We start from the raw sequence: 23,242 nt of genomic DNA on the forward strand, positions 1-23,242 counted from the left end.
TTTTTCCCATCCCTTTTCTACAACACTATGGGCTCTCACTGAGGATATTCTCCAGGGACTTTGTCCTCTCAGAAAGATCCCTAATTTCTTCCCCTTTCATTTTTCTTTACAGGAAGACGAACTGAAAGGAAAGAAGTCTGCAGTTACAAAGACTAATTTGCTGCCCTGGAAACCCCAAGTTTTGATTTTGCCTAGTCCACATGTTGTCAAAGAAAAGAGCTGTAGGGTGGTTTTCCCTTTGTGTGTGGTACTGTTGTTTCCAGAATTTGTACACAGGATTCACAAACAGACAGGAAGAACAAAAGAGGAGCATGCAAAATGACCTGTCTCTAAACATGGAAGGCCCTAGGAGCTATATGTTTCCCTCTGTTCCCCACAACCTTTTGTTCTGGATGTACAGTGATTACTTTGTAATATCACCCTATTCTCTGATCCACAGAATACAGATGCAGAAATAACAGAGGACCAAATGCCAAATAAGCTTAGGATCGCTTTAGTCCTCCAGTTGACTCAGATGTGGAAGAGTGTGGGGGCAGTTTCAGCTGCAGAGCAGCCTAAACCCCAGATCTGTGTAGGGAGCTATGTAACTCCTCCTTGAAGTCTACACCCAACCATGATCTAGATATTGCATACCATCTGGACAGGACTGTGCACACAGAACACTAAAAGCAACTCCAAAAACTTCTCAGGAAAGACAGGTGCTACACTGGGACCTAGTCTTTTGGGGTCTCCTGGAGCTCAAGGCAGGCTGTTTGGCCAACAGAATACATCAGGGAACAAAACTTAGCAAAATGAGAAGACTTGTGTTTACTCAAAAATCATTCATTTAGTTTCTAAAATCCTCAGAGAAGCATCCTCCAAACCATACTTGCAGCTTTTGGCTTGCTTTGGACTGCCAAAACACCCACCATCCTTGTGAAGTCTCCTGTTAATCTCCACAGACAAACAGCACAACGTGTTTGAGGAAAGTAGTTGGTATGAAATTTCTGGGCTATTTTTGCTTGATCATGAGTTTTCAGTTACACCTCTAGAGAAACCTGATGACTTATGGATGCTTATCCCAAATCAGATCCAAACTTCAAACATTCATTTTCATCCATACAAAAATAACTGGCTTACTCCTACTGACATTATTCTGCTGTTTGGGCACTTGCTCTTCGTCTAGGCCAAAACAAGCTGAAGTGAGAGCTGCTCAGGACTCAGTGCACGGATTTTCAGTACAGCATGAACCAACATTGCAGGAACAAAGGGCTTTCAGCATTTGCTTGCACCTCACAGTGAAAAGCTCCTTCTTTTTCTGCATCTCTGAGTGAGTGAAAATTTAACTCAGTAGCCTCATATACAAAACAACAACAACACAACAACAAAAACTTCAGCAAAGCTTGTGAGAAGGGTCCATATTGACTAAAGATAAAAGAGCCAATGCAGAGAAAGGCTTGCCATTTGAGATTCTGCTAGTCCAGTCTTCAGGCCAAATTTGGGTTCTTTAGTTAGCTTTTTGCTTCTAATAATTATTTTCCAGCTGTACTTCTTACATCACTGCTGTACCTCTCTATTTGGTATAATGCTAATAATGAAGTGCTTCTCTAAAATGGCTCAAGTCAGCCACTAAGCAGGATGAGTGACTTAGGCATGGGTCAGCAAGGACCAACACAGACACTGCAAATCTTCAGGGGAAGCCAACAACTAATTTTTCATGCTTTTAACCATGTAAATTACTTCATCAGAAGTAAAAACCATTAAAGAGAATCATGGAGTTGCAGGGGACAAGAGGAGAAAGGTTCTTCCTAAACAGAATGTTTCTTCCAAAGTGCCCCCCCTGAAATACATGGCAAGAAGGAAAAAAATCACTTCTCCAGTGCTTGAAGTGAATATTAATTAATTAAAGCTCATAATTACTCTGACAGCTTCTGCCTTATTTTACAAATGAGAAGAAAAAGGCACAAAGTGGCTAAGCGATTTGTCTAATCTCACACAGTGAGTAAACAGCTGAGTCACATGGAAGAATGGAGCAATTGCCACTCTAATTCAGGCCAATGTTTGGTGGTGGGCTGTTTTTTGTTTATTGCTTGCTTTGTTTTTTGGATACTTTCTTGAACTTCCCCCAAACATCCAGGTGCTTCAAAAGAAGTTGCAAGAAAAAGTAGATAGCTATCAGATAGTTTGATCTGTGGTATGTATTCCTGAACTCGTGCTGGGTAGAAACTGAAGTAGCCCATGCACTGAAGCATGCATGATGCCTTGTAGCTTGGGTCTTGGTTGGATTTTTAAGTCCTTGCTACAGAATTCTGTCCTTATAAAACCCAGAAGCCTCAACACGTGGTATCCTGTCCTTAATAATGTCCCACCCATAAAAAGGCTGCTTAAAAAACAGAGATAGACATTAGACTGGATTTTGTTTGCTGCCTAAATTGAACTTGGAGTCGTCACCTTCCAGCAAATAATCCCCAGTAAATGTTAAGCAGAATGAACAGCAATGAAAACAACAAAACCTGAAAGGATGGGGAAGGACTTGGAAGGAAATAAAACAAGGACCTGCAAAGCCAAACAGCATTACAAACTGGTACATTTTAAATGAACAACAAGAAAACAGAAGCCACACTGATCAAAGCCTCCCACCTCCTCTCTGTGGTGGATGACACCTTCGCTGGGAGCACACCACCACCTCTAACCCCACACCTGCAAAAGGAATTAATTTCAAAAAGAATACAGACCAAAGCATACCGTATCAAAACAAATTACCAACAGCCCCCTCCTCCTGCTGTGGTCAGGCAGGAGAAGCAAAAATGCTGCACGGATTGTAAGATTCAGGGGGAAAAAAAAGACAAAACTGAACAAAACAAACAAAAAAAACAGCTGTTGAAAACTTTAGAAGAAACAAGTCAAAAAAGCTTGAAATAAAAGAGATTTCAAACAGCTTGGACAACTGACAGTGGGCTAAGAATTTCTTTTTCAAAAACCACCTGTGCCTTCTCTGACTTTGGTTATCTCTATGTAGCCTAGGTGGATTTTTCACCAAGAGGCAGAAACATATGCAGCACTACAAATAAGCAGTGCAAAGATAAAATGCACTGTTTTTATTTATAGATACATACAGCTGTATGAAAATGTCAAAATATGTTTTGTAACTGTAGATATGACCTGCCTGACAACTTGTTTTTCAAAATAATAGCTTTTCAAAGGGAAACTATCAACACAAAATTCATCCGTCTTTAATACTTGCATGCTATTAACAACATCCCAGATCACTAAAATCAAAATGATTTTACAACTCTGCCTTGCTGGGTATTTTTTTCATTTCACCTCCTTTTAACAGTAAGATGAAATCTAATCAGCAGTTCCAGAAACTGGAGGGAGTTTGATGTACTGTAAGGAATGTTCAAAGCAAACACATGCTCCATCATGGAGTACTGCAATCACACAAAAACAAGATTTGTTTAATATTTATATCACACTCACAATCACATATGTGGGGCTTAACTACTTGAGAGTTCACTTCTGGGAAGGGTCATTCCTATTCTTATGCCATACTCATGCTTTTTTTTGTTGCTCACTACTTGGGTCATACACAGGGACCCAAAGAGACTTGGGTTCGGTTCCTGGTTTTCCAACTTTCTCTGTGAACTTGAATGAGTCACTCATTATCTAATTTTATTTTGCACATGGTCATTGAAATCTTTGAAAAGTTATCATAAAATATTACCAAACATAAATGTCAGTGTTTTGCAGTCATGCAAATGCCTACAGAAAGTAAAGGGCCACCTCTTTTGTTTCAATTCTCTATTTATACGATTGGAGAAATACATCCTTTCATCTATGAAAAGGGTTTCTTCTATGCAAAGTGGGCATACACCATATATATGTTTATCTAACTGCATAGGGACACTACCATTTAAAATCCTTTAAATTTAATAAGTACTATTGATGTTATATAATTATCCCAATGAACATATTAATCAACCATAATAATCATAATTAAAATTGAAATATATTGTACTTCCATTTTTTTTTGTTTGCTGCTGTCAGTACTGAATGCAGATTAGAAGCAGAACAGTGTTGAAGAAGTATTGAACCCCCCCTTGGTGAATAGACTTCAGATCCTATTCCTGATTCACAACAGCAAAAATGAAATCACCATCAGGACCGATATCAGGGCCAAATTGCTGGCAGGCACAATGAACCACTAATTGCTGGATTCATTAGTAAGACTCATAGTTTGTCCCCATGAGATGCTGAACACTTTCAGCTCCTTTAAAAGCCTAGCATCTTAGAAATTAAAATTAACAACTGCTAACTAGTATTTCTGTTATACTGTAGAAACTCAGCATGGATTTGAAGTCAGATCACAAGAATGCCAAAAATCTATTATGTAAAATTAGGCAGATTTTTGTATACTATTTTCCTGTTAATTCTGTAGAACATGCATGCATCTCTACACAATAGATATTCCATGCTGTTCCTCAAGCCTAAACAATTGGTTAAAATAGTTTTTGTAAAGCTGAAAGAAGACAACTGCCTTAAAAAAATACCTTTCAAATAGCCCCAGCATCACACCATTAAGATTGGCCTATTCTTTTCAGACATAAGACAAATGTCTATTTAAGAACACATCCAAATGCGTTTCCATCACTCAGCCAGAACACATTCACCTCCCAGAAGCTAACATTGAAAGATATGGAAAGATGGGGGGAGGGGACATTAGTCCACCTACTGGCTTCACTAAAGGCAATGAATCCAGCCCTAGCTCATTTCAAGTAGGTTCAATTGTGTCAAAGGTTACCCACAAGCTATTTCTTGATGATTTATAGCTGATGTCTACAGATCTCCTTTATTTTAATGATAACTTCAATACATATGTTAAAACATTCTTTGTCTTCACAGAAGTGTATGAGAGGAAAGTTGACATCTTAAAAAAATTTCCAAGAGGCTGATTCACTATTTCTGAAGAGGGCCAGCTCTGGGCACTTTTTATATCTTATCCAGAAGAAAGAAAAGGAGGAAAAAAAGAGACCTTCTCCCCCTCCCTTTTCTCCCGTACTAAAGCTGCTATGTTTTGTGACTTATTCTGGGCATGAATCCTAGAGCACTGACTCAATGTGCATATCACTGATTAATTATGATCAAGACAAGACACTAGCATATTTGGTAAGTATAAGATAATTTCATCGCTTCACCAGTAACAACATATATTTATATAGCGTTATCTTCTTCTGTTTGAGCCCAGAGCAATTTACAAAGTGAGTCCCAAATGATACTATCATGGGAATCCTTCAACCCAGCACTGAATTGTGATCATTTGGGGATGAAAAACAGCAGCACAGAAAAAGCAGTAGCAAGACATCCTGCATCTACTTGAAATTTTAGATGTCATGCCTGTAAAACCCTTGAGAGTTGTCCAACTTTGGGATTACTTTTGGCCTCGAAATTAGGGGGGTTGCACGTGTGTGGGTGTACACATAAGGTCAGTGCACATACATGCATGTTTGGCAGCCTTCACCTCTGGGTATTTTGAGAGCACCGGCCAGTCTTCATAAGGTTTGATGAAGGAATGAAGTCCTCAGAGGTCCCATATCATTTGTGTGAAGATACAGTGGGGTGGGGAAGGGGGACGCTCCAAACTTCTCACCTCAGGAGAAGCCTCCAATGCTTACTCATGTTCTAACAGACACCAGGGAATCCCCCAAAGAGAGGTACGCTGCGTGTCCAGCCAGAGTCTGAGCACCGTGAGACTTCACAAATGAAACCTGGCTTCACTACTTCTGGAACTATTGGAACATCTTGCTTGTTTTAAAATGAAGGCAGAAGAAAAGTATCTATTCAATTTGTTCTGGCCTATAGGCCTTGGAATATCTGTGCTATTTTCTCACTAGCTAATTTTGGCTAGCCAACATGTTGTGGTCGTCATCTTTTTTCACACACTAGCCCCTGTATACTTAACTTGTTTGGTACACTGGTGAATCTCCCAGGTATTACACCACCACATCTTCCTGCTTACGAGCTGCAGTTCACTGGGCGGACTCACTTTGTGTAGAGAAATTCATATTACTGAGGCTGTGAAATGAAGAACTGTACATCCAGACATGAAATGTAGTGGGCAAACAGTCACGTGACACCATTTTAACTTCTGATATCACAAATGAAATGCTACTTGACATGCATTTCTCAGCCAAATGTATGTGTTGAATTTCCCTGACCCTGAATTAGGTCTGTGCCTTTTATAGAGAATACTGAAAGCACAGGCTATCCACACATTTATAATGAATAATAAGCAAACAGAAATTAATTAATTCTTCCCAGTGTTTTAATTGCTGACTCTATTTTCAGTGGACATCAGAATAGGATAGATAGGAGTATCCATAAAGGGAAGAAGGATAATTTCAGAGAAGACTCTGAGTATTAGAAACAGGCACAAAGGGGTCACTCTGATCCATACGCAAAGCAGAAACAGCAACAGAGTTCAGACTGGAAGGACTCAAGATTTACTGAGACAACCGAGAGCTCAACTCAAAATATATTAACTTACAGCAGTAACCTGAAGTCTATACAGCTCTTAGCACGGCTAAAGATAAAAATAATCACTGACCTGGAATGACTGCAGCCCTGAGAGAGCTACCTTTGGAAAGAAAGAAATTCACAAGAATGTGACATAAAAAAACACTCTCCAGAATTGTTATATACATGTGTTTTCTTTCTAATCAGACACTGAATTAAAATGACTTCAGTCATTCTGTCACTACATGCCTCCCTTTGCTGCTACACTGCTTCATAGTTTTCTCTGGAGCATTTTGGAGAGGAATAAATGTACCCCTGAAACTCAATTTTAAGAAGCTTTTTCTGCCAGTTTTCCTGTGGATATGTCACACTGAGTTGTGTTTGTCACTGTGTAACTCCAGTTGTGTTCTGTTAGCCTGAAATCATGTAACTCGATGTGGCTGATTCATGACGTGACGTGTCACTGCCTGGCATGTCAGCTGAAAGCCCGCACGAACCCATGTGTTACATCTCCATACACACTTAGCTCTTAGAAGTGGCCCCTTATTTTAAATCTACTAGCAGGTGTTGGCACATCCACTCAAAAAAAGTTTAAGAAGAACCAATAACTTATGAACCATTCCAAGTTATATTCTTTCTGTAACATCATGATTGGAAATTGAGAAGCTGTAAGAGACAAGGTCTTCTCCATGCACTCAGCATGTCAACAGACTGAACAATCTTTTATTAAAGTCTTTTTTTCTTAATATTTTTCTTTTCCAGAGATGCCAGTCATGGCATTAGGTTGTCCTTCTTTTAAAAGCAGCAGGGAAAAATGTAGCAACTGAAATGAAATAAATGAACAGAAACTAAACTAATTCATTAGTACTAAAAGTACACATTTGAATTTGCCATTTGGCATCATTAGTGAATAAAGGCACATGATTGAGATCAAAATTTTCTAACTGGTTTCTTGTATTAGCTCCATTCAAATTACATCAAAAAAAAAAAAAGGCTTGTTGCCTCCATTTGCCTGTCTCTAATGTTCCTTGGATGTTCTCAAATGTTTTCTCTGGACACTACTTAAGCATTTTCACCAGGATATACTATGGTAGCAAGCATAATTTTGCTGAGAAATGGTTATGCCATGGTAGAGCTGCCAACATGAAGCCTTCTATGATTTTGGACTGAAAACTTTGAATTGCATTCTGCCGGAATGTGTCAAGAGGATCTAATTTCAAATCTAGTATGTAACATGGAAGCAAACCACTCCTCTGCAGACAAAGCAAGGAACTTCTGGAAGCTGCTAGACTGATGATATTAGAATTTGAGTCATTCACCTCAGAAACTTACTTTCTATGTTGAAAAGAAGTTCTTCTTTTGGTAAAAGATGGCTACACTGCTGTCCAGTACACATCTCTGCCAAAGAAGCCTATGTACTTGACTTTCAATTATAAACACATACTACAAAATACCCAAATGCTTATAGCTGAAGCTGTGAAAGATTTCATTCCTTAAGTGAAGTACCTGGTTTCCTTCTAAAACGACCTGGTAGAAGCAGAGTCCTCTGCTCCATTTCAATCTGTCTCCCAATCCATGAAGTCAGTACATGGCTGCAGTGCTATTTTTTTGCATATGTGATCCTGGAATAAACGTATTTCTTGATTTAGAGAAGTCTAACAGCACAGATTCTAGAAAAATAATTCTCTGGAATAAAGGACTTTTGACTTCTACTTTATTTGAATTTCATATTATGAAGGGAACTAGAAATTAATGTGATACTGGTGTAACTGGCTGGTTTTGTTACCTGTGTTTAACTTAGAGCTGGTATTGATCCTTCATCTTTGCAGTGCTGTGAAAGATGTCCACTGTGATACCTGACAGCCGCTAGAGAAGAATGCTACATCCCAAGCTGAACTTCTCATATTTCTCCTCATGGTTGGTTCCACTTCCATAGCGGAAAGAACCTCTCCTAAGTAGTTTCCAACTGTTCCCACTGAATGAAACCGCCCAAAAGGTGAGGATGACTAACAAAAAACACCGCAACTAGAAAAATCTAACTTTTCTCTGTTACATTATGCAGCTCCAGATTTTACACTCTCCTTAAACCCTTTTACTGCTGTTTTTAGGATGGCTTGACCAACTGGCAACATCAACTCAACAGCTATCTTGGTAGCATTAAAAAATGCTACCAAAAAAAACGCTCAGATCTGTGACAGTGTTTTCTTGTTTCAGACTCCCCCGTCTCTTCTTGCAAAATGCTGCTCTCTCATTCAGGTGCTTTGTTCCAAGTGACACTAAACGGGTAGCGCTGTCACACAGCCTCAGCAGAAGTCGATGTTTTCTAAGTAACAGAATAAGACACAGAGCTGAAACCAAATGTCAGGTTCCAACACTCCTGAACACCGAGGGATTCTGAAACTGACCTGGGCTGAAAGTAACAGTGCATGGTGTAATACCTAGGTCTTCAGTGCTAAGTCACTGCTGTGGTTCATTTAACCAAAAACGGTAAAAACTACTACCTGCTACCCCCCTACCACCCAACTTTCCCACTTGGAAGAAAGTGGATGCTTTATTTATTCATACCAGCTAAAGGAAGGCACTAGCAGCAAAGAACAGCAATGAACTAGTAAGAAGCACACATTGCATGTCTGTCATTACCATTTTGCTTTACATCTCTGTTGTTCCCCGTCTGATTTCTGAAGATCTCTTTCAGAAATGTTGCGGTGTTGCTTAATTTGTGTGGCTCACTTTTGTTTTGCAAGCACAGATTTCAGAGTTTTTTCCTCCCCCCTTTTCTTTTTGTTATGTTTTCTTCTGAGTTTTCTTTATAAAAAGTGCTGACTGAGTCTGACAAGGGCTGACTGGCTGGCAACTCTGCTTGAGAGACAGGCTCCAACCAGAGAGACATGATATCAGGAAACAGAGCTGTGGAGAGTTAATCTGAAAAAGCACTCTAGAAGCCCCTCTATGTATTTGATTTATTTTTAGGAAAGTAGGGAGGGTTGGAAGGCAGAAAGAATGCTGTGCAAGTCCCTACTGTTACTGCTGCTGCCTTTTAGATACTGCTATTAATGCTGTTTTTATTGTTCAGAACACACTCGCTATTTTAGAAGAGCATCTTAAGAAGTTCCATTAACACACATCACTTCATTGTGCTCTGGCAAGTGGTTTAAAAAGTCATTGTTTATATGCCTGGATGTTGTGTATAGAAAGGAGAGCAAAGAAGAGGAGAACAGGCTCAAAAGATTCTGTCACCAACTCTGTATTTTGCTATTTGGGATTAAAAGCATGGGCAGCAAAGGAAAAAGGCTTCCAGGTAAAGAGATAATTAGCTACAAACTCTACATTAAGAATGGACACATGCTAAAGAAGTAGCACAGCACCAAGTAGCTTAACACAGATAAGGCAGATGAGGTTTTCAGCTCCCTATACATCACTGCATCCATACTATAAACTTTTCCTTAATTATCTGGCAGCTATTTCTAACCTGTTTGATGGACTGACAAAGGGATTGAGAAATGCAAGCACTGAATAATGTTTTGAATGTAGTGATAGATTATATTCTAGCACTAACTGCTATTCTGGTGCTGAAAAGCTTAATAGATCCATTTACAAGGTGGGTTTTATTTTTAATCACTGGTGTATAAAGAATTATGCCCAGACCAGAAATTGTCAAAAATAAGAGAGCCTTGCAAATCTTTGAGATAAAACTTCTGTAAACATAGCCCCCATATTGTACCAGGAATGGTGCATCTTACATTACTTTAATGATAACTCTTGTTCTTCACTTTGAAATACCCCAGTACTCCCTTTACTGAAAGTAAGAATGCCTTAATTTCCTGCTGCTTGGATAGGCATTCAGCAGCTGCTGAGCTCTTCAACTAATAAGGAGGACAGTAATTGCTTTCAGTATACAAGACATAATGTGTGCAATGGGCTACTTTCAGACAGGTTGTTCCTCTCCTCTCTGGCATTTTGCAGACAAGAGAAAGAGTTTGGTCCCATCTAACACAAACAGTCACACCATTCGATCTCCTGCACACAGCAATGATCAGTCTTCTTATAAAGACACAGCTGTCTGCCCTATAGCTGAACTACTTCACAGTGCTGTGAAGAACTATTAGCTCGTATTTTTGGAAATACTTGATTACATTAAATAAAAAGAAATGTTGGGAAAGGAAACACTGATGTCCTTCTTCATTTGAACAGCAACCTACCTATCATCCTTAGAACTGAAATTAAATACTTTCCTTTAACATGCTCAATCATGAAAAACGATGTGATCAGAAATGGAAACTGTGAGGGTACAAGGAATTTGTATGTCTAGCCTTGTTGGCTAGACTCCTGAAACAGTCATAGCTTCATGTGGCAAGCAAGCCAATGCAGCTATGTACATAACGGAGCCTATTTTATTTTTTTCCCCAAGATCTCACCAGGATGAATTTTGACATTCTGCATTATCATATGAAAGAGAGAAATTAGAGAAAGTGAGACAGATATACTCAACTAACAAGGCTGCTTAGGGTAATCACCTAAAATGAAGTTCAAGTCAACAGTTTGTATGAAGTAGAATCAGAAATATCATCTAGATGGACGTTTTTATTACTAGGCAATCTTAGGGACATGTTCTTCTTCCCTGCTTTTAGATTTTTTCTTTTCTTTTTTTCATATTTTTTCCTCAGTCAAGAGAGCTTTCCCACTGAAACTGGAAAGTACAGTCTCACCAGTTTTGACTGGGACAGAAAAATCTCCGAACAGCTCCCCATAGTGAATAGTTTTCTTATTTTTCTTAACACAGCCTGTGGTGTGTCTGAATTAGCAGTCCCATATCCAAACATTCCTGTTCTTTATTTTGTCCCTGGTATCGGAGGTAGTTGGTAAGAAACTCAACAGTGACTCAGTTGCAGTTTCATACCCAGGCTTGCCTTGTCTGGGTGAGAATGGAGTAATAAGCACACTGTAGGCCCCTCTTCTATCCTTCCTACATTATAAGCAGGATGCAAGAGGCAGCTGGCGCATGTAGCAGCAACTGTAGCATTGCCAGAAGATATTTCTCAAATTAGAACTTCCCCTGGAGAATCTCTGGCCATTTGAAGACCAGTCTGTGCTGTGGTAGGGGGGCAAGCTCCAAGTCTTTCAAAGGAGATTCAATTGCTGACTATAGGTGACATGAAAAATTTTCAAACCAGCGTTTACTTAGGTGATCAGAGGGATCAGATAATGTGAAAATAAACCATCTTTGGTTAAGGATTCATACTGATCTTAGTCTGGATATTGCAGCCGAGGAGAATCTGATTGTGTATATCCAACTGCTTAGTGCTGTTTCTGGCTTGTCTGAAACACATTTCCTTTCCTTGTCACAACTCCCAGGTGCTACTGCTGAGCAAATAGTAACGTCACTGCCAGAAGTATTTGAAAAGAATAAAAAAATTGATTTGGACAGCCCGTGTGCTGTTGCCATTGACGGAGACACAACTGTGAGTAGGGTTAGGGCTGAGGTCATAACAAGGTTAAAAGAAATTTGCCCAGGAGTTCTCTCCTGACACATTTCACACTGAACTGCTCCTGTTTTTCAGCAGATGCTACAGACAATGCACTGTGCTCCATTAAATACTGGGAATCATTTAGCTACATTTACAAGCTACATTGAAAATTCACTCCAGAATTACTGTACTTACTCCATGGAAAGGGGTAGGATATTACATCACATAAGCACTAGATGCTATATTTAAATGTGCAACATAAAAAGCATGGAACAAAAGCAGGATTGAACAGAGCCCTGACTGTTTACAAGTGAGGGTGATATTGCTGTGCTTATTCAAGAGCATGATGACCTCACCTGATGACAATGAAGATGCCACTTAGTCAGTGAGGATCCTGGTACTGCGGTAGGGGTCACTGTTCAGATAAACATATTCCTTACAACACTGTGGGCTTTTTTAACCCCTCTTGGGTGGTCTTGTACAAGCAAGAGGCTTGAAGTTAATCACAAGATTGGCTGGTTAAGTTATTCTGCCTACTTTTTATCTTCACCTGTGCCCATCCTCTCCTACTTATTTGGGAGCACGTCACCACCTTGAACACCCAGCTGAGCAGCATGCAAGCATTTACAGGATCAAATGCAAAATGTGCTTAAGACAGACTTTGGAAATCCAGCACAATTTGGCAAACTTAAAAGACAGTTGCCTTTCAAATGGGTTGTGGAGGAGGCCTTGGTAAATTTGAATGGTATGATTAGCATACCGGCTGTTTTTAAAACTGCTCAAGAAGAAGCTGTGTTAAAATCCATTTCCGCAAGACGCACGCATTTTCTTTTGGACAGGCTCCACTAGCTCTGTTTCTTAAATCAATTTTTCTGGCACTGAGATTTCTTCTTGGAAGAATGTATGACACCAGCTCAGTTTCCTAACCAAAACTTGACAGAATGTGTACAGCACAGCATAATGGCATCTCTACTTTATGGTTTCCTAAAAGTTATAGTACAGAAACCTAGGAAGTGAATTTGACCGTTCCAGGTCACATCTGCTGAAAGGCGAGTGAGACAACAGAAGATGCCAGGTTAGTCTGGCCAGCACAATGTTCAAACACTGGTGAGGGCCACTGATAAAAGGTTTGCCAAAATGGGAGTTGCCAAGGTCTTAGAGGAGTTTCAGGGATGTGTTGAAGTCTTACTAGATTTAAAGGATGATCCTTGGCAAACTCCCTCTGATGCTTCTCAGCATTTCTAGAGCCAGCAGTTGTTCCATCTGCTGCTGAAGCCGACTTTGAAGAATCCTTGCAAAGAGCAGCACACTAACTTTAACACTATACAAGAAGGAAAAAACATAGCTTTTCAGAAGTGACCTAGATGTTTGCCAGGAGCTTGACACACTCTCAGGTAAGGCTGTCTCCTTGTCTCTAAACACTTGAGTGTACTTCCAAAGCTGTGCCAGTGTAAACTGTGGGTTGAAAATAAAAATTCAGCAAACAGCATCTATCAAAAGCTTGTCTAAGGCATTAACTGTTTATCTGTGGCGATCTGACATGCGGTAACAGTGAGAAAGACTACCATGAACTAACTTCATGAACCAAGTTGCTGCTGGGGTTTAAAAAAAAGAAAAGGCTCTGAAATTCAGACAGATACGCCCCGACAACAGCTAAAAATATGTATTAATTTAAAAATATCAGCAAACAATATATTTTTGAAAATGCTGAACACAAACAAGCTCTGAAAAAGCCAAGGAGGGTCCACACAGACACAAACAGAGGTGTTTAGTTTCAACATATAAGCTTCAGTTTCTGCCACTACGGGGGATTTGCCAGCGTGTTTTCCGCGCCAGGCCACTGCACTATTGTATAAGCTTTATTCTAATTACTGTAGGCTCTAAAAAAGTTCCTTTATCATTTAGTATTATAAATAATTGTGCTTCTAGGCTGGAGTTCAAAGCTCAGTATAGCATTCACACAACACCACAGGCGGGTCAGGTGACCTTTCTCCAATTCTCCTCTCTCTGGTGCTGAGGACAGACAAAGTGGTATGTCTGTCATACGCCATTACCATTAGAACAGAATCTTGTTCTTTTATTACAACTGAACTCCGCCGGATTTCTCAGCAGGAATGCTAAGTGAAATCAATGTCTTGGATTTCCAGGCTGAGCTTGGAGGTCACAGCCACTCTATCATTTCTCAGCATTATCCTTTCTCTTTCTCTCGCTCTCTCTCTGAGCTTCCAACTGGCACACAGCAGATTGAAAACAGCATGCATCACAGGGCTCATGCTGCACAATTTTACAGCCTTTTGGAGCCCCCTTCCTTTCCTTGTGGCCCACTCTTTTTTTCTTTCCGCAATTTGCATATAAGTTATGTTTGTGTCCTACAGGACTGCAAGCCAAAGGCACTGGAACACCTACAAATATGAAAAAGCAGTAAAACGCAAGGGCTGATTTTGACAGCTGCCAGTAAGACGGTTGTGCTTGATGTTACCAGTAGATATGGCAGGCCTTGTAATTCCACAATTGCCACAGAATAAACACTGTGTCCCCTTAGATCTCACCAGACATTCTGCTTGTGCACAAAGATCCAAAATCAACATTGGGATTTTAAGCATAGTGGATCTAGCAAGCCACTAGCCACACACAAGCCCCCCTTGTAAAACGCACAAAAATCTCTTGTTAACCATAGACATGATGTTTGGGAAAAAAAAAAAAAAGGTATCATCAGGCACTGCATGGCTTTGTGATCCTAGCTCTACAGTATATAAAAGAAGAAGCCAAGCCAAGGATCAAGTTTGAGAAGCCAGAAAGTCTTTACTGAGGAGAGAATGCAGAAAACATAGACCTAAAGCTTGATTCATTAACACAACCACCACTGGTTCCACGCCATCTATTTTATCCGTTGGACATGTATCTCACTGAGTTGACAATAGTATTATTTATTTGTCTGGTTATTTTTAATCTGTGCTGCTTTACCGTTACGGTAAAAAACAAGACACCATTGTCAATTCAAGGAATCTTTTCCGACACAATAAAGGACATGGACAGCATGCTAGAGGACACTAACAAAAAGAAAGGGCACATTTTTATCAAGCTCTTGATGTCACCCAAATGGAACTGCTTCTTCCCTGCATTCCTTAACTGAATTCTGCCTAGCTGGTTTGCAACAATTAAGAAGTGCCATTCAATTTTGACTGGTTACTTTTGCTTGGCTGTGGCTTATGCTGAGCATACCTTCTTCCACTGGACATACTGTGTCTTTTTCCAGCTCTAACTGGTCATGCACTGGCAGTGTTACACAGATGTGACTGCAAGCTGCTACCTTGACCTCTTCAATGAGTGCAGACCTGATTGCCCAGCTACGGCCAAGACTACTCATCAGACCCCTTCCCTTTATGAACAGATCCCAGCATGGTTTACAACACAACACAACACACATTGCTTTGGAGACTAGTTCCTCCATAAATTCCCAGTGGGCCCCAGGATGCCTCACTGCTTTCCAGATTGCTAATCTGACCATGGTTTAGTGCCCTGAAAGGAAATGACAGTTGTGTGCTGGCATGGGAGGGCTGTCACCTCCACCCACTACCCTTTACTGAAGATGGAGGAAACAACAGTGTCATAGCTAGGGCACTGCAAAGGAACCCACTAAGAATACTCTCATTTCACAGAGGTATCATGAAAACAAAGCTGCCTGCAACTGAGAGGCACACAGACAACAACAACAACAAAAAAACACATACATGCAAGTATCAGCATTGTCAGGAATGCTGTGTCTCCAGGCCTGGTACGGTACCTTGCTTTTGGGTGGAGGGCTGTTTGTGCTCTTGTCTGTGTGAATGCTGGTAGGCGATACAGCAGCACCAAGGTTACCCTGGGGTATGCCAGGTATCTTGCCTCCCGGAGACACTTGCATTGCAGCAAGTTGGGCAGCATACAACTGCTGTAAAAATAAACAAACGAAGAAAACACACACGAGGAAAAGAGACAAAGAAGAGAAGGAGGAGGGAAAAAAAAAAAGAAACCATCAATAAATAACTCTCCAAAAACTTCTCCTACTGTAGATCATATATTGTCTTTCTGATGGATATTTTTTATTTAGCACACTGGCATATTTCAAGACAAGAATTGTCATCTCACCTTTTGTGATTCATTCCTCAGGGGACAAATGACAGACGTCACCATGAGAAATGTCCTAGCTTCCATGTGTGTCCAGGGATTCAAAACAAGTAACAAAAGCTAATCTTCATGTCTTGCCCGAGCTACTGGGCAATCTTTCCTTTCCTGAGAGGCCTCAGCTATTACAGCATCTCCAACAATAATATGCATTGAGCACTTGGAAATTCACATAATGGTTGATATCAGTCTCTGTGCTGCCATTTTACATTTCCTCATCTTGCTTGTCTTGTCTTTGTCTTGTTTGCACAGGCTGTAAGGTGTTTGGGGCAGGGAACATCAAAACTTTCTTTAGCACTTATTGTGAGAGTCCACTCTCAGTTGGGTCCTGGAGCACCAATACAGCCAATATAGATATATAAATTTTGGTGGGGATGTGCTATCCATTAACAACTAAAAGTTCCAGTCAAGACTAAGATATCTTTTTGTGACAGAAAACAGATACACAGTGGGAATGTTTTTTCCCTTCAAAACCAAACCAGCAAGGAACTTTGAACACATATTTGATTATTAGCATGTGAATACTTATAATTAGTCATCTCTTTAAAGTTAAGCACTATAGTAAGAGTTTAGTGGATAGTGGTCAGAAGGAGAGAGAAAACAGGCAAACTGTCAGTGCCTGGAAGCTGCCCTGACCTCTGAATAAAAAGTGGAGAAAATAAATATGGTGGGCAGCAATTGTTGTTGCTCTGTGAATAGCGAGGAATTCAAGTGAAGCCAAATAGAAGTCAGATGCCTGGGAGAGCAGGTAATGTAATAACAAAGACTTTCATTCCTCGGTCACAGCCTCAGTTTCAAAGACTCATGCTATGTATTATTTGTACTGTGCAGTACATGTGTAATGTGTAACACTGCACAATGGTGCTCTGTGCCTGCAGGTGCCAACAGAGTGTCTAAGATGCAACATGACAAGGGATAACATGCAGAAACATGAAAGTCGATGTGAAAAAACACGGGACCTTCAATATGACTAGTCTAAGACAGTCTTGTTAGTGTTACTTAGTTGTTTTGCTGTTGTTTTTTAATTAATTATATATGCTGATAAAAGAACAAAGGTCAGACTGGAGGGCACAATGGTATGCTAACCAAACCCAGCAAACTTGAAGGAGTAAAATGAGGATTCAGTATAATCAAACTTACAGAGAATATTCCACATATTACTGTGCAAAAGGTAGAGAAACACTGCTACTGAGAGTTGATAGTATGTAAGCCTTGTAGCAAAGACTTAACTTGATCCAATGAAGATTTACTGTTCTGAGTGTGGGACAACTCAGGGGTGAAGAAATGAGTAAGGGTGTGCATCATCCCAACCCTGGACATTGTCCCATGGTTTCCTGTACAAACTCTTCCCTTCACTGGTAAACAATCCTAGCCCTTTCACATAATTAAAAGCATCCAATTTCTGCTGCTGTAAGTGTAATCAGGCGCCAGGTCCTTACTTCTTTTTCATTCTTTCTATTCTTTTCAGAATTCCTATTCTTTTCAGTTTTGAATCCTTTTAATTTCTCTTTTTCTACTTTGATCGCTGCTTGTTCCTTATTTTTCTGTACTTCTTAATCACCATTTATCCATCCCTTTCTGTTTAGTCTCACTCTCCTTCCCTATCATCCATTCATCTGTTCTCTCTCTGCCTCTTCTCAGATTTATTTATTTATTCCATGCGTTACCCCCAGCCAGTCAGAGCCAAATAGATGCAAATCAACTACAGATAAAAGTCATCAAAAACAATCCAGTCACAAATCAGTCACAGATTCAAATGAATGTATTTATCAGCTGAAGTTCATATCCATTCATTCTTTCAAAAGAAGACTAAATCCATCAGGGAGAAAAGAACAAGGGTTTGTGTGAACCAGAGAAGATCTGCAGCAGGCAGTTCAAGGAAAAGTAAGCCAGCATTATGTATGAATTAATATATAAGAAGGGCAACAGTTGTTTAAAAAATAGGATACATGGCTAGGGAACAGCACAACATAACTGGACTCTGGTCATGATAGAGTGGATCAAGTTTTGCCTTTCTTTTGCTCCCTATTCAAGAACCAACAAAACAAATTGAGGCAACTAGAGAAAAAAAGACGAAAGCAGAAAAGCCATTGAGCAGGAAAGGTTCGAGCTTGTTGAGAATCTACAAATTAGGTATCAGACAACCGAAGTAAAGGTAAAAAACAACAGAAGTCAGTTTGGACACTTAGCAGTCCTGAACCAACTGGAGATGACTGACAGGCCCATATAGGGACTGGCTTGTAGATGACAGAGACTCCCACAAATGTCTGTAAGCCTTTGGGGAAGAATTTTCAAACAGAATCCCTACCTTGAAAAGCAAGGGAAATCTCTACCTCAAACAGCTCTGAGCCTTCAGTTTAGGTCCAAAGAATGAATCACAAGCGCTAATTATACAAAATACATTCACAACATGGTGTCCAAGAATCATTACCATCTAACACACATCCAGTGGCCACTGAGAAATGTGCTGGAAGGAATCATTCCTCCTTACAGTGTTATCGTCAACCAGCTTTTTGACAACATATGCAAACAAGACGATGACTCAATAAGCATAGGGAAATAATTTCCCCATGCAATAGCCCAGGAGAAAGCCATATCTTAGGTGGTATGTGGAATATATGGATTTTCAAATCATGCCTTTTTCTCAGTTCAGGGAATATACCTCAAGGCAGATTTCTTACAAGAGAGTTGAGTGGAGTAATCTGGAAAGAGAGGTGGAAGAAAACCTATAAAGACTTCATTCTTGATTTGTACAAACTTAGTCCTCCTGCTATCAGGTTCAACATCTCATGTCTATTTAATTGATTTGGCAAGTTTAAAGCAAACATTAAATGAAATCTTATAAGAGGTCCTTTGTGAGAATGCCCTCTTAAAAAGTCCCTTCCTACAACACAAACCAGGTATTCTACTGAAAAGCAACATCAGGCCCAGCTCGAACGTGAAAAACATCTATCTCATGGAATTGCAAAGGTCCGATTTCAACTTAACCAACAGAATTGCTTCTATATTCCCAACCATTTAAAAAAAATGGACAGAAACATTCAACATGCAGTGCATTTCTTAGACTGTCAATATTTTTGAGCTTTGACACTATTGAGCTTGTCTGTTCATATTTAGCTGTTTTAGGACATGATGACCTTTAGCTTATACCCAAGGAAAGGGCAACGGTGTGACCAAGTGCTGTGAATCAAGATGGCTAAATGACAACAATCTATGCATTCATTTCACAGACAAAACAAACTCAAACAAAAGAACATTTCTACCTCTGCTTCACTGGCAGAATTTCAACAGAGTGTAGGAATCAGTCTCTCTTGAAATCCCTAACCATCATCTAAAACGTAACCTTATACTTTTCACAGTAATGAAACCAAGATCACAAAAAGTGAAATGAAAATGAAGTTATTGCATATCACTGCTTTAATACACTATTCTTGAGCCTCTTAGTATGTACACCAGACACAGACTCCTCAAGCCACTTATACAACCTACAGCCAACCTAAAGACCCATTCTGAAATGCTAGCACTCAAGGAGGTCATTTTCCTGCACTACAATTCCTACAATCAATCTATAGGCTCAGTCTGGACTCATTTAATGTGACTAGGGCATTTAGTTGAAGTCAGTGTTGGCTGAAACCAGTGAAGCACTACTACTAGACAAGTTTATTTCTACTACACATAACAAATAAAATAAGGATAATATTCTGCTTTTAATAAGATAGGTAATATGTCTTCAAGAAGGCAGAACTAGGCTTCTGAAAAAAACAATTAAAAAATAACATCTATTGTTTGTTTATAACTAAATAACTATGTTTCAGCTCTCCTGCCCATGTGCAATATTGCATGCCTTGTTAATGTTTTCTCATTAACCTCTTATGAAAATCTGTATGGAAGCAAAATCATCAGAACAAAAGCACAATACGATACACTTTAAAATGAGCAAGAGGTAAAGTTATTTTCAGAATATATTGCCCCTCTGTTCCTAAGCTATTAAACAAAAATCCCCACTTCTTCCTAGGTCACTACCGAAACCATTTATAATTCTTCCAATATATTAAACCGAAATATTCAGCTGAACTCTCCAAATGGACTAGCTCTAACAGCTCTTGGCCTGATGACTCTGCAGTACATCAATAGTAACGCCTTAAGGTTAGACCAGCTTTGAAAACTTTCCCCTTGGGCATTGTTGCTACATGTTAACAATGCTCATTACTGCTTTAAGGGTATACTAAAAATGAATTCTTGTCCTATTAATACAGAAAATGAGAATGAGATTTAATAGCAATTTTAAAAAGGATTGAACAAAGTGTTAGCAATTACATAGGCAGAGATAGTTGATTCAAGCACCTATAGACATTTGTTTTACTGTATTATCTCTTATTAAAATATTTTTATTAGTGAACACTAGAGATTAAGAGCTGTTCTTAAAAAAAACAAAAAACAAACAAAACGGGGGGAGGGAGAGAGAGATAGAGAGAGGGGGAGAGAGAGAGAGAGAAAGGGAGAGAGAGAGAGAGAGGTTGTACTGGAAACTGAATCAGTTACTGCATGAGTTTGTTTCTGATACAAACTAATTCTTTAGTGGAGTTACCACAGTAATGAATTTCCAAAACACTGTGCTTAAATGTTCGAGCTGTTGACTGAGTCAACACTTCAATTTTTGTGTCATTCTGAGACCCATCATTAAAAATACACACATGAATGGCCCTGTTCTGTTTTCACAGCCTTGATAGCCTTGATTTTTGCATAATCTGGGGGAAAAAATGGTATAAATTGAGATCTCTCATTCAGAATACAAATTTAATTTTCTTTACCTCAAATTTAATGCTTATATAAGACATGCAAAGTGATTATGGCAGAAAGAATTAATTTTGGATCTGTTCAGTTTTGTGTTTTTTTTTTTTTTTTTTTAAATTTAAAGAGTTAGTTAATAAAAAATTAGAAAAAAGAATTCACTTAAAACGAACATTTGACCCGTCCTACTGTAAGACAGGTTTTTAAAAGTAGTGGCAATGTAGGAAAAAAGATAACTACAGAAATTAAAGATGCTGTCATCAGTGATAGGTAGCAATTCTTTATGGATATGCAAAAAAAACGTTCTTCATCTCTCTCTTCATTATATATTTAAAAGGTACACATGCCAAGTGTTCATCTTTTCTGTGTCTGAGTTTCCTTGAAAGATTCCCAGTCCAACACTTCAAAGGGACACACTAATTTGTACATTCAAAACTTCAGCAAAGACTTTTAAGTGCCATTTGTTTGCACCAACTGGGAGAATTTCAGAAAAGAAAGACAATACATGAACACAAATTTAAAAGTCCCCTTAAAACCTAGCACAAAGAACCCACTGGAAACTAAATTTTACTCAGTTCATTGCTTGAGTTTGCTAGCTTTCACATTGTGTTATTTTCACATAATGTCAATATAGCTTCAGATCCTGAGATGCACCTATTTTATTTATTTTTATTTAATTTTGTTCTTTAGAATTATGAATAGAGTTGGATAATTATTACTGTTCTACCTACTGTATATCTTTATCACTCTAATTTTCCCCCCAAAATTGCCCTGGCTGTCAGCACTGAGGTGTGCATAAGTTCAATGAGACTCCTTCTGGCAGAGGACCTCACTTGAACTAGTGTTTCCTTTATTCACCGAGTGAAAAATAGCAAGCTGGATGAATTTTCCCCAGAATTGTGGGCCACACAGGGACTAGAGTGGATGTACTAAATGTTGAAAAGCTAAACTGTTCTTTTGCGTGGCCACAGTAACCAGCTTTTCCTTTGAAAACTCCCATCCTAGCTTCCCTCAGCATTGAGTCTAGGGGAAGAAGAGATGTAAATAAGCCATGAATCAAGAAAGAACAATAAATACTTAAAAGTTAAGACTGGTCAAATTAATAGATAAGTAATATGCTCCTTTTAAGCAGAGGGTGTCGGTAACACTTGGAGGAACTGCCTAAAGAAACGGTGGATTCTGTCTCTTGATATTTTAGTCAAGATCAGAAGTGTTTCTGGAAGATGAACTTTAAACAAAGAATTGATTATGCCGAATAATATTCGGCATCTTGTTTGGTCAGACTAGACAATCTAATAGTCTCTCTAGCCTTAGAAAATATGAGACTTCCTTAGAAAGAAACGTTAAGAAAAACAAGTTCTCATTAGAAAAACTGTAAAGCATTCACGAACAGAACAAGGCTTCATTTATACGCTTCTTGCATGCAAGTTACAAACACAGTCTTGTAACCACCATCTCTCTCATATTAGAAAAACACTACTTTTAGAATCAGTAACCACAAGTCTCCATAAAATATGATTCTGGTAGCTGATCTCCCTGGTTCCAGTCCCACAGCCCTTATTCCCTAGAATAATCTCACTGTAGTCAACAGAACCACTCTGCCTATGCCAGCCTGAATGCACTAGTTTTTTTCTTATTTGGAACTTCCATGGTATGACCAACTGGGGATCCTTGGCACCCAGAAGCAAGGCTGGAGTCCAGGTCACTGAAAAACTGAATGACTTCTAAGTCTGTATCTGGACTAATAAAGGCTTCTATCATCAATGCAGTACATTCAAAATAATGATTGCTTTGCTTAGAAAACAGTGGATAAAGTAAGAAATGTGCTACCAATTTGTGGTAGCTCTGAGTTTTGTTAGAAACTAATTTTGATGGGTAGGAAATCATTTTAGGTAAAGTGCAGCTAGCTATTTGTTATTTATATTAGCTTTTATGGGAAAGACAATCAATAACCATGGTACAGCACTCTAAAAATTCTAATAAATTCAGTGTTCCCTCAAAAGCATTCTTTAATTCTATCAGTGGATAATGCTATTCAAATGTTAGCAAGGTGAGAAACAGCACCTGTGATATAACTGACCATTCCTGGTCACACAGGAAGTCTGTAGGAAACTCTTGATTAGAGCCTAGACCTCATGTCTCCTTTGTCCTATGCCTTAGCAAGAAGACAATCTTTCTACAGGATGCAACTGTAGGAACTTATCAATAGACACTTCGTATCAGAGGCTAATAAGATCTGTTAGTTTCTGTGATAAAAAATCATTGTGTGTTTAAGATTGCCTGCCCTTTACAAATGAAGAGTTTTTAACTGGAAAACTGCCCAAGTGGCC

At 39.2% G+C, this 23,242-nt stretch overlaps 1 protein-coding gene across 13 annotated transcripts in view; it reads right to left on the reverse strand.

Annotated features, from left to right (window-relative positions):
• The window catches only part of SOX5 (SRY-box transcription factor 5), a 641,693-nt gene that overhangs the window by 42,439 nt on the left and 576,012 nt on the right, over positions 1–23,242 (reverse strand). For all 13 annotated transcript variants that reach the window (XM_050715320.1, XM_050715327.1, XM_050715319.1 and 10 more), the window contains one exon: positions 15,742–15,888. In XM_050715320.1, the coding sequence (XP_050571277.1) occupies positions 15,742–15,888 (147 nt within the window). The remainder of the gene's footprint in view (positions 1–15,741; positions 15,889–23,242) is intronic.

This window comes from Cygnus atratus, chromosome 1, assembly GCF_013377495.2.
Source record: "Cygnus atratus isolate AKBS03 ecotype Queensland, Australia chromosome 1, CAtr_DNAZoo_HiC_assembly, whole genome shotgun sequence".
NCBI classification, from domain to species: Eukaryota; Metazoa; Chordata; class Aves; order Anseriformes; family Anatidae; genus Cygnus; species Cygnus atratus.